The following is a 12,594-nucleotide window of genomic DNA, read 5'->3' as shown; positions in this document are numbered from 1 at the left end:
ACCACTACCCCCTCCTGATCATCTGCCCACGAGCCCCAACTCTCCCTCGGCTCACTCTTGCTTCTCTCTCTCCCTCCATGCTCACTCACTTTATCTCTTTCCCGCTCTGTTCTTTTTCTCTCAATTGCAAATGGGGGTTGTGACAAATTGGTTGGAGAAGAGAAGCAAATAATAGCAAAAAAAAAAAAGTCACCAATTACCTAATATGTATGGGTAAACATGAAAAGAATATTACCTATTGCTTTGCCTATCTTGTGGTTGCCCCCAAATATTGCTAAAGGCCTTGCATTGTGTTCTCTTATTCGTTGAGTCGTAGATAATTGCATTTTCTACTTGGTATGCTTTTTTGATTGCATGCAGGTGGTCAACGCTATCAACGGAAATTCAGATTTGGCGTCCGCTGAACCCCAGACTATTGCTCGAGATATCTCTTTATTATCTATTCATTTTTTAGGGTTTCGAATCCTTCATTTGCCTTGAGGTATGGCCAACTTGCTCATATTTTTGCCACTAGGGTATGTGTTTTACCCATGTCCACCTCTTGGGATAGCGCCCTTGGTTGACTGCCCTCTTTTTCACTTTGTACTTCTAAATTTTCTTTGTCCTAAAAAAAAAAAAAAAATGAAAAGAGTAGATATCCTAAAAATAATGTTTATTTTAACATGAGACATTTCAAACATCAGGTACTTAGACATAGTTTCATGAATGTTGGTACTTCAGTTTTAATAATAAAGAGAGAGAGTTGGTACTTCAGTTTTAATAATCAAGAGAGAGAGAGAGAGAGAGAGAGAATTCCCCATGCTGACAGTGTAGGGAAGAATAGAGACGCTACTCCAATGGGTGCTCCTCGAAAAGTATCATCCATCAAAAGCCAAGAATCAAGATCTCGGTTTTTGGACTAGTTTTAGTTTTGCCCAAAACCGAGACATGCCGGATATCGTGTTGAGGTTATGACATAAAACCCAAAGTTGAAACTTGGGTTTCGTTTCGACTAGTCCTAAAATTAGGATAATATGCATCCTTTTTTGTTTTTTTTCCTCTGTTGGTGGAGCGGGAGTGGCATCACTTTGGTTCAAATAAACTAATAAATCTGCTTAGTTAGTTGCATATATTTTTCAGTTATTATAAGAAGAAAGTATAAAGTAATTGCTATGGTGAAAGTCGACTGGATATCTTTGATCTAATAATAAATTGATTATTTTCAAAAAAGGTTGGGTATGCTGTCAGTGTTTCGTAAATTAGTATCCATTGTGTCTCTCTCTTTTTTCCTATTTGAAACGAATCCCCTATCGGCCTATCTATTATCCCTTTTGTATGATACCTCAAACTGCTAACTCCATTGGTGTTGTTCGTGTTGGCAGGGATCTCAATCTTGCAGTAGAAGAGATTGGATTAGAATTTCTTGCATTCAAAATCACTATACTTTAACTTATCATATGCAACGATATACCTACCCCTCTCCCTTAAAAAAATAATGTTAATTGAATTTCTCTCCGATCAAAAGCACCCCAAATTATTGAATTTGGTGAGACTCCCATGTTCTTTATCAGTTCACAACACATGCCTCGTTTAGATGCTAAGCTCTTCCAAGAGGATCAACCATGCAAGGATATTGCTCAATTTAGCATCCAAACAATGCTTCTTGGCTATATTTGAAAACTAAAACCTAACTTCCTCAACTAATTCTAAATGGTTATATATTGATAATGTTGGAGTCCTCCTCACGTGAACATCATAAATTAGGAGACAATCACTTCATTTCTCATGTCATTGATCCATCTCATTTATTTAATTTCATGTTATTGTATGTCACTGGTTTTTTTGGGAGTTTACGGCTCAACCAATGTGGCCTAGGATGAAAGGGTATAGGATCATTTTCAAAGGGGAGGGAGAGAGAGCGACACATGCTTATAATGAGGACACGATCATTAGTTATGAGGCATCATGTCACTTTCTCATACCACTGATCCATCTCATGTTATTTATCTATAAGAGGAAAGAATGTTACTCGGTCATGCGTTTTTGATCAAATATTGGGGTGGCAAAATGACCACCTTACCCCTCCCTATTGGATGTGTAGTTGTCTAGTTGCACGATATGAGAGGTCGCATGGAGGGATAGGGAGGAATTGTGATCTTTTTGCGCTTGCTTGTGTCTGGGTATAGAGCCACACAAGCAAGAAGGGTTCTTTTCTCCATAATATATACTTAGATACATAATATATAATTACGTACGGATTGCTTAGATTCGATATGTTTTTAAACTATTGGTACCCATTTTGATATCAACCCTTAACTAAAGCATCCGCTACTTGATCCCTCCCCATAGGGTCCCTTTGGGCGTCCAATTCACCTAGTGGTGGCCCATCTTGGCATTTCAAAAAAATATTATAAATACACCTATCCATTTTAATTTCATCTTTTTTAAGGGGGAGAAGGGTTGAGTCCACATTATTTGCAGCAAGTGGTGAAGTGCAGTAAAAATTGTTGAGTAAGGCTTTTCTTCGCTTAGTAAGGCCTTTTCTTTTTAGGAGTGCGCTAGCGAGCTAGGGCTCTTGATCCCGTTGGTTGAGCGAGCAAGTATTCCTCCTCAGAGCGATCCCCTATTGCTCATTTAGACCTATCACCCGCCTCAGCAGGGATGATAGACTACCCCACCCCAACCACTCTGATGGATGCCTTACCCGATTTGGATTGAGGGACCGGCGTTCTTCTCCAACCTTATTCATTCTATAGGGCGAGTGACTTCGCGCCTCTCCCGCTGCTTCATTCTCTCCCGAAAATTATCAATTGGGAGGGTCCAGGTTGTTTTTATGAGCAACTTCAATTGAAACCCCAATGATGGGAACAAAAGTTGTTCAGGACTAGTGAAGAACATGATCTCTCTTCGACTTATCATTGTCGAATTGAAATCTTTCAATTTTTTTTCCATTAATATTGATAAGAACATATCAGGAATCGGGCTGTCCTATTATTAATTGATATTAGTTCCAAGGTTTGGTACCTATTAATTAATCAGAACGATTCATTTAATTGTATAAGCATTTTTTTGGGTGAAAATTTAATTGTATAAACATGAAGGATTAGGACATAGTATCTATACAAAAGGAATACTAAAGGATTCATTTTTAGTTTTTATCAAAACTCAAGGATTCGTGTAATAAGAAGTGTCACTAAGTTGAGAAAAGACTTTATTGAGGGGGTTACCGTTAATTTGTATATAGGAATAGTCATAGAATAATATTATGGAAGAGTGACCTGAGTCTACATCCTCTGCAGCGAACGGTGAGGTGCGATGAATATCAAATGGCTGAGAGTATTTAGGCATGCATTCCAAGGGGCTCCCAACCACCCAATGCTCACTGCACCAATGCAACAACTGCAGACGGTTTTCACACTAGGGACCTACAGTATTGATGATGAGAGAGATTTTGTAAGGCAGGCGTATATTTCTGGATCCACATTTCATTCTTTTTCTCAATATCTATACACAGTATAAGAGTTCCATATTTCCGATTTCACATTCCCCTATTTACCCCTTTCATGTTGGCTCTACTACAAGAGACAAATATATTATATTTAATTTTGATATATAAGTATATTGTAATGAGAAAAAAAAAAAAAAAAGACAACCTCTAAGAACCTCATTCACAGCTGAAGGAGGGAAGAGGCCCCTAAAACCAAATGGGACAAACCCCGCAAACACAAGAAGATACATAAAATGATAAAATCAACCAATAAAGAGCAACAGGAGGTCATCAGGGAGATCTAAGGGTTATAAATCAATTTCCATAATATTTTAACATTATTGTTGAGATGGCCGAGTTGGTCTAAGGCGCCAGATTAAGGTTCTGGTCCGAAAGGGCGTGGGTTCAAATCCCACTCTCAACAAATTTATATTTTTCAACTTGTACATACTAGGATTTTTTATTTTTGAGAGTATCCAAATGACACCTCTATAAATATATTTGAAACTTCACACCTTCATTTTTTTTGTTGCTTTGTTTCTGTCTTCTTCTCTTTTTGTTTTTCCTTTCAAGTTTCTTTATGTTAATTTCCTTCTATTTTACCATTTTCGTACATTCATGTAGCCAAACTCATTTAGTCAGAAAACGGCTAAGTTGTTGATAAGTTGAAGTTATTGTTGTTGTCGTCGTCATCATCTTGCACATTTTTCGAAAAAACATGTGAAATAAGAGTATCTCTCCTCATGGGAGAAAAAAGTTAAAAAAAAAAAAAAATGTGATACTAAATGGGTAAAAAGTAAAAGTACAAATCTATTTACACCTTAGGGATATCAATAAGAAAATCCCATTATTTTTTTGCCCAGTCCTGGAACCAATGCTTAATTTTTAAAGAATAAAACTATCAAGAGAAAAGCCCAACAACACAAATTACAAGAAACATGTTGGTGCAACAGTTCTAACTCTATTGCCTCATAAGAGTTTCAACATTGAACGATCTTTTTTCCAGTATGTTTTCCATTGCTCTGTTCCAGCTTTACATAAATATGAAAAATAAAATTGCATAGTGGTTATCAGTCTTGAAACAATGCATACACGATAATGTGAAAGGGAAAATAATAGAGATGCAACAACCCTACAAGTAATCATTTACAAAAATAGTTGATTCCTATTCAGCATCTCCAAAATACCTGTAGAATATAACCCAATTAACCACTAGAAGTCCTCATCCATTTTAAAGACATAGGTTCCCCCTCCATTCTGTAGACAAGACATCACAGAAGCCTTCTGATAGTCACCCACTCTTCTTTCAAAGAAGTTTGCTTTTCCTCTGCATAATTGAAAAACAAATATTGCTAAGGTCAGAGAAATACACAATCACTGCCGCTGGGGTGCCTTCCATCAGATGCGGGCCTCACCCTATCCATTTTGAGTTGCTTAACCATTTAATAATCAAAACTCAAGCAGCTAAGACAATGATGTTGAGCCATGAAAGATTTTTCGTAGTTCAATCTGTTGTGAATGTTGATGGTTGGATCTTTGGTCCGTGGCCATCAAAAGGATGGTCCACATATCAAATTAGCCAGATCGATAACTCTGAGGCCATGTGTTGGGCAGGTAAGGCAGGATGAAATGCATAATCAATCAATATCCAGGGTATAATGCCCATCAAATTCATGAGAGAAAACCTAAGAGGAACGCTAACCGCCTGCGTGGCTACTGCACCAGCGAATGGGCAACTAGGAGCCCAGGTGGAGGCATCTTCAGCGCACGCCAGGGACAGCTGGGTCTTTTCACACCCAGCTGTGTCTGGGTGTAGAGGGTGCAAGCGGGCATTGCTCTTTTTCCCAAGAAGAGATAAACTTAGGAATAGGACCTGCCAGACTGGTCTGGATAATTACTTTTAGAGTTTGTATGAGCTGAGTAGAACAAATGTAGGTGTATGCACAATACTCACTGTAAGGAAATAAACTCCATCCAATCAAAAGGATTTTCTGTGTTATATTTCTTCTGGCATCCCAAAGCAACCTGGAAAAGGTAGAAGCATTTAACCTGATGCTCCAACTAGAAAGATATTTCAAGTTCATAATAAATACTTAGAAGATGATTACCAGAAGGCGATCTGCAACAAACTTTATGTACTGGCTCATGAGAACCGAGTTCATGCCAATTAATGCACAAGGAAGGGCTTCACAAACAAACTGAGTTTCAATTTCCACAGCTTCATACACGATTTGATGAACCTTTTGTTGATTTAGTTGTCTATTTAATAAACTGTTAAAAGGAATTTAAATAAATAACTATCTTCAGATTTTATTCTGAAAAGAAAAAAGGGGGGGGGGGGCACAAACCTTGATGACAGCACCACAGACAAGAGTTTAGTTCAACCACATAGCAAATAACAAAGGTGGACAAGCCTACCTGTACAAGAGGCAAGCAAAATCACAGTGGAGACCCTCGTCTCTCGAAATAAGCTCATTTGAGAATGTCAAACCCGGCATGAGACCCCTCTTTTTCAGCCAGAAAATGGCACAGAAGCTGAGAAGAACAGAGGAAGCATGATCTCTAAACTATCCCCTTTCATTTTTATAGGCAACCATGATACATAAAACTATTCATCTGAAAAAGGGTAAGATAGGTCATGACTGAGAAGGAAGTTTACCTTCCCGAGAAAAATATTCCTTCAACACATGAAAAGGCAACAAGTCTCTCAGCAAAAGAACTGGAGCTGCACATGAAAATAACGAAATGAAATGGCTGAAAAACATAAATTTGTTACATTTCCTCAAGTACAGAGAATGAAATGAAATGTATATATTAGACAATTATATACTTTCAGAGTCCATATTTTCATGTACATAACTCAATTTGAAGGTGCCATCTCAACCAGCATTGAGATATCTCCACAGTATACTTGAGCTTCCCACCCTCCTCGATATACAGAATGAGATAGGTGAATGTAATATTTTAATAGGACATAACGGGAAAACAGACATGTCCGATGAGTAAAACATGAACTCTTACATATACCATTTTCTTATTCCATTTAACCCAAAACCTGCTTAGGGCAAATCCAAGTAACACTCCACCCACCAAAGTATGGTGGCCGGTGGGACAGGATTTCATAGATATAATATTCAGACAGATTTACCAAAAGTAATGTGGCTATGAATTTGAATGTAATGGTCAGAATCGAATGGTATACCTGACTCCAAGTTGTGGGGATAAGAAATCAAGTACAGATGAATTAATTTACAGAAGCAATAAATGGGAGTTTTATTGCAACATAGCCACGAAGAATAAAGTAAGTGATCCATACAAAAAAGTTCCAAATTGCCAAAATTCCTGAGGCCTAGGCATATTTTTCTGATCCTTAGTGGTGTCCTCAGTGATATGTGTAGTGATTAACTTACATGGATTTTCCTAAACCAGCCTATGCCACTTGGATATACAATAGTGCCATAACGTGTAAGATTAATTCAAATTTCAGTTCAGATACTTCAATATCATGTCCTTGCCATATCCAGATACATATGACCAATATGTGCATACAATTTCTATGAAGGATAAGTGAAAGACAATGGAGGAAATACCTTTCAAGCCAATCCAAGGCCCATTTGGCCTTTCTTGCAACACAGGGAATGTTTTCAATAGCATTAAACAACCTATGCTTCTCCTTTGAGTCCTTGATGTATGTCTCCAAAAGTAAGCTATACATCTCTGAGAAGAGAAAAGAAAAGATCCACAATCACATCTTGCCATATCTCCAACAGGGTAAAAAATCTATTAATTTCACTTACAAATATCTACCAGAATGAATATTCTCCATGGCAATTTGAAACCCGTAGAATGCCCGAGCCTACAAGGGATCAGAAGCATTGCTTGAGTCAGCCAATTTCACAAAGAAAATGTGGGAAACTTTGAAGAATAAAATAAATTGATTTTAGAAAAATGATTAGTTTTATATGGATCATACTCTATGATGTTCTCATTCATTAAAGTGCAGACAATTTTCTTGCATACATAATTTATTTTAGGAATTCATTACCAAAAAAAAAAAAAAAAATTTATTTTAGGAATTCATGTTGCATGATAACTATATTTATTTACTAACAAAATGAACCAAGTTCACCTAACCAATTGGATATCCATGAATTAGTTAAACATTGAAAGAAACAATTGACTGTACTATGTTTCAGAAACCATTAAAATGAGAAAACCAACTTGGCTGATGGGAGTAGACCATATAGAGGTCAAAAGTACCTCTGGAATTTGAACATCTTTTAGAAATCTGGCGGCCAAATTCTCCAATACAATGCCATCAGATGAAGCAAAAAATGCCAGTACATGGCTTATAAAATGCTTCTCAGAATCAGACAAAGTTTCCCACTGTTGAACATCAGAAGAGAGATCAACCTCCTCCGCTGCAAGCCCATTTCAGCACAGAAAATGAATGGTCAAAATATTTGAAATAAATAGTATAAACACATATATATTCCAATAACATGATCTGTTTAGGGAGAAATGAGGGTGACAGAGTAGAACTCTAAATGGATAGCTTTCCAAACAAAATAAATAAACCGGTATGAACCAACCACCAGACCAATCCCCATCTCTTTCCCACTCTCAGAGCATAGAATCCCACTGGGCCAGCGCAATGTAATTGTAAAAGAAACAAAATAAGAAAAAGAAAGGAAACTAATAAAGTATGGGGGAGTGGGGGGGATCAAAGAAAGGAAACTAATAAAGTAAGTTGGAGTGGGGGGATCAAAGAAAGTTCAGAACAGAATTCATGTGAGCTACAAAATTTTGGGAAGAAAAAAAAACCAGAGGGGACCTGAACACTCAATTATAATTGGAAGGGAAAAACAATAGCAGGTTGGAAATTGAGGTGAACCTAAAGCCATATAAAACTGCAACCAAAAGGTTATGGGGATGATAACTTGAAAAAATTTCCCTTACAATATGATCACAGGGATAGAGAAGGATTGAAAACACGTACAGAAACGACATATATCAAAGGAGTCAAAAATATTTCCTGAAAAAATGAACTTCCGCATTCATTAAATGACGGCAAACCCAATTTCAGAAACATCTTCCGGCGTATGACAAATTCAAGACTTTCAGAATAATAATAATTAAAAAAAAAAAAAAAAAAGAAGAAGAAGAAGGAGAGAGAAATGGATTATATTGGTTTTCCTGCATTGAGTTCTTCCGAATTCCAACAAGCCCAAGAAATTAGATCCAACCAACAAAAAGAAAACGAAAATACAGAGAGAGGTGAAAAAGGGGGGTAGGAAGGGGGAAGAAAACGACCCATATCAGGAAACACAAGATATATCCAAAAAAAGAAATTTGGAAAACAACATCAGAGAGGAAGCTTGAATTCATAATGTTCACAACTTCGTAGATGTTCAGGAGAAATTTTAATAACAAAAGCAGAAAACCAGAATTGTAGAGAAGAGGGAGTAGAATAGAAACGGAAGAACAAGGAAGAGAATACCAGTCCAAAAGCTAGCTTCGGCTTTCTTGTACAGCTCCCATACCTGCCTATACCTGATAGGAAACATACAAAACCTCTGTGATTGCTCCATTAAAATAGGCTCTTCCTCTTCCTTAACATGTAACTCTCCTTCTTCCCCGCCGTTTACCAGAGAACCCATCTCCCAAAATTCCTCAAAACTATCTCTTTCTCCCAACCAAATTACAAAAGTAGAGAAGAAATTCAATGGAAACTAAAACCCTCCTAAAACCCACAAGAAACACCGACAGATTAGCTGCTAATAAGAAAAGTAAGATGGAATTATTGATATCCTCTGTTTTTGGGAAAAAAATCGTCTACAATTCCAATCTCGTACAATTCCGTGCAATACCACCTTCAACCGATGACACGTGTATTGATACCAATACAATGGTACAGATCTGATTTAAATGCCTCTTCACTGATTTAATGTTTTATTAGTTGTACCAGATCTGGACCATTGTATTGGTATCAATACATGTGTCACCGCCTGAAGGTGGTATTGCACGGAATTGTACAAGATCGGAATTGCAGACGATTTCAACCCCTGTTTTTGCTGATTGGTTCTTCTTTGTCTTCGCTCCTTTGTATGGCCCTGAATCCCAAGAGACCCCATCGTCATAGGGAAGGCTTCCTGTTTCAGAAAGCATGTACTTCCGTGTACTCATGATTTTAAGACTGTCAGATTGGTATCTAATATCACTTTCGTGTTTTGATTTGGTAGCCGTGTGATTGATTGACTAATTGTCATCGTAATCAAATGTGTAGCAGGTCCAATTTTACTTTGAGAAATCTCGACCGTTGAAATAAGTAGGGCCAAGAACTGTACAGAACAACTTTCCTGGTGGACTTTGAGAAGTTGGGCAAACGAACAAAGCAAATGGCTTCGACGTGGACCGCATTTTATGCAAATCCGTCTTTGTCATATGACATCTCAAAGGGGGGAAGCCAAATAATTGAGTAAGAAGAGGGGCTCATCTGTAAAATTGATAATTCTGAATAATATTAGAGGTATCAATGGGCTGGGTTGGGTCAATTTTTTAAAAACCTTAGTCCAACCCTAACGTCTCTTAACTCAACCCAGGCCAACCTAACCCAGTCTTAGGTCAGGTTGGGATATCTCAACCCAAACCCTATCGTGATTGATCCTAATTGGGGCGATTTAGCCTAAGTTGGTCTGGATTGACCGTGATAATATGATGAATTAAAAAGGAAAGTAAATAAGTTAATGTAATAAATCATGATGAGGGTGGCTGGTGTGTAGAGGTGAATAGAAATATTTGTGGATTGAAAAATATAGTTGTGATAGTGTTGGTGGCATAAATTACAATGAATTTGGTGCCTCAATAGTGATATATATATATATATATATATATATCTTCATACACACAAGACTAAGAAAGCCATAGTGTATATAGGGTTAGGTTAAGTTGGGTTGGGTTGGGTTGGGTTGGGCCTGGCTCAACCCAATACCTCATTCTAGACGCAGCCTCAGGCTTCAAACTCCAAGCCCAAGTCCGCCCTGCGGATTGGAAGTTAAGCCCAGGCCATCCCACTCAGAGAGGGTTTGGGCTGGCTGGATTTTTTGACACCTCTAATTCTAATCATGTTTTCAAGAATTGGATTTTGAATTGAAATCCTATCGATTGAATCCAAATCCGACTCCCCTTAAATTCTTAATCGTTTAATTCTTATCCAAGAGTTGTGGAAGTTTGAGACATTTGAGTGGGTTAAAATAGACTTGAATTTCAAAAAGATTCCACAACTGTTAGATTTTGAAAATGTTCACATGTCACGCAAAGAAAGAGGGAAAAATGAGTAATAATTGGAGACGAGCCGAATCCCTTGAATTCGTTGTGATTCAGTTGATTCTCACCGATTCTTATCGCCGCCTTCTTTTTTTCAACTAGATTAAATTTAGCATTGATCAAATCCCTAATTGTATTTTCAAAACCTTCGTTCTTCTACTAGAGTAAAAGAAAAAAACATTTTTTTATTCTACCGTATAAAACAATGACGCCAACAACTCAGTTTTTTCCCAAGTTCCTACTACATGGAGTCAATTACATGGATTTGATCAAAGGCAGCAGTAAAAGAAAAAAAAATATATATATAAAAATTAGAGGTAAAAAAATCACCTAAATAGGATTGGCTACATGTATATATTATAAACTTTCTAGCTCTCCAATCAAATTCTTATGGCCTATAATATATTTTAAGTTTTTCCCTCATATTGAAAGTTCAGTTGCTGAAGAAGAAAAATTTGCACAAACTATTTTTTTTTTTGTCAAGCCCCATACTGAGGGCTAGAGAAGGACCAGCTGGCAGTTTCATAGGTACCCACTATGCCAGACTTACTAGTATTTCATGAAAGATGAGGGTTTGGATGGTTGGACTCTCAATTTTTCATGGACTTATGCTAGACTCAATTGTCTAGTCGCTTGCCATTGAGGTAGAAGCTATTTCCACGAATGTTAGTCAAAGATAAAAGAAATAAAATTAAATATAAATAGTATAACTAGAGCAAGGTGGGTATAGTTAAGAAGTGGTCATGGATTATGTCATAGGAATATCATACAGATTAGCGTAAGTTATAAAATATCAAATGGGACTCCATGTCGGGCAACAAAGGGACAATGAGTATGAAATGGATGAGTAGGAGATGAGCTTCTAGCGTAAGTCTAGGGAAGAACGTTGGTTCAACCCTCTTTATCTTTTTGAAAAAATAGTAGTATTGTGATAAGTGTGGCCCAGTGGGCCCTCCTTTTCCTGGTCCTTCAATGGGTCTTGTTTGACCCCTCATGTATCCTTTGCCTAGTGAGTTTTGATCAGCTCTTCTTGGGGGAGGGGGGTATGTCACCTCGGGTGATCCAACCATCCATTTTTTTTGGGGGGGGGGGGGGGGTTTCTAGTTATGAGTTAGAGGTGTCAAATCCCAATATGGACGGAAGCTGATATAATCCCTTGCCTAGCCCCCTTGTGGGTCACTGTATGGCCACTCCACGGGTCTTGCCTTGCCTGGTGACCCTTGAGCTAATGAAAATAAATAAATAAATTATGATGAGTGAAAAATTAAAAAGGGACAAGATAAGATATGAAAAAAGAGGCGAGTTCTCCACATCAACACCCCAAGTTATGTCACATGGTACATTGAAAAGGTTGGAATTCTATACCCAAATTGACCCAAAAGTATTTGTTTCGATTTCAAGTTTCAATCCAAATGGTAAAATAGAGTATAAAAATTCGAAACTCTCTTTAAAAATTTTAAGTGTTGGTGAGAAGGTTTATGGATATACATGAAAGGATAAATAATTAAATTTGAGTTTGAAATTTAATGTGTGAGCAATTCACATCATTAACTAGATATCAATGTGGTTGAAACGACCATATCACCTTCTAAGTGTTAAAAAATATGGGTATCAATATAGAAATACCCTCAACACCCATTTATTTTTTGGTAAACTATTCTTAACACCGGTTGGTATTGAGATAATTTTCAATATAAGACAAAGTTTAAGATGAATTGGTGGCTCCAATAGAAGATAAATCAAAGAAGAGACGTTTGAGATTATATACACATTTGTAATGAAGACATTTGGATGCACCGGCA

General features: G+C 37.3%; 1 protein-coding gene and 1 non-coding gene across 2 annotated transcripts; one reads left to right on the top strand and one right to left on the bottom strand.

The window, feature by feature from the left end:
* The first annotated feature begins 3,809 nt into the window (after positions 1-3,809).
* TRNAL-AAG lies at positions 3,810-3,890 on the top strand. The gene has a single exon. It is a non-coding gene; the product is annotated as a tRNA-Leu (tRNA).
* A 517-nt stretch (positions 3,891-4,407) lies between these two features.
* On the bottom strand, positions 4,408-9,282 carry LOC122057365 (ribonucleoside-diphosphate reductase small chain A). The gene is made up of 9 exons (XM_042619436.1): positions 8,967-9,282; positions 7,727-7,887; positions 7,274-7,322; positions 7,057-7,183; positions 6,126-6,191; positions 5,885-6,001; positions 5,575-5,737; positions 5,421-5,491; positions 4,408-4,793 (listed from the first exon to the last, which is right to left on the bottom strand). Exons 1-9 carry the CDS (start codon positions 9,124-9,126, stop codon positions 4,679-4,681), a joined length of 1,029 nt encoding a protein of 342 aa, XP_042475370.1. The 5' UTR covers positions 9,127-9,282; the 3' UTR covers positions 4,408-4,678.
* Positions 9,283-12,594: the final 3,312 nt, after the last annotated feature.

The sequence above is a fragment of the Macadamia integrifolia genome, chromosome 12 (genome assembly GCF_013358625.1).
Source record: "Macadamia integrifolia cultivar HAES 741 chromosome 12, SCU_Mint_v3, whole genome shotgun sequence".
In the NCBI taxonomy this organism is placed as follows: domain Eukaryota; kingdom Viridiplantae; phylum Streptophyta; class Magnoliopsida; order Proteales; family Proteaceae; genus Macadamia; species Macadamia integrifolia.
Note: the sequence above shows the minus strand (reverse complement) of the source record. Positions and strands in the feature narration are given on the sequence as shown.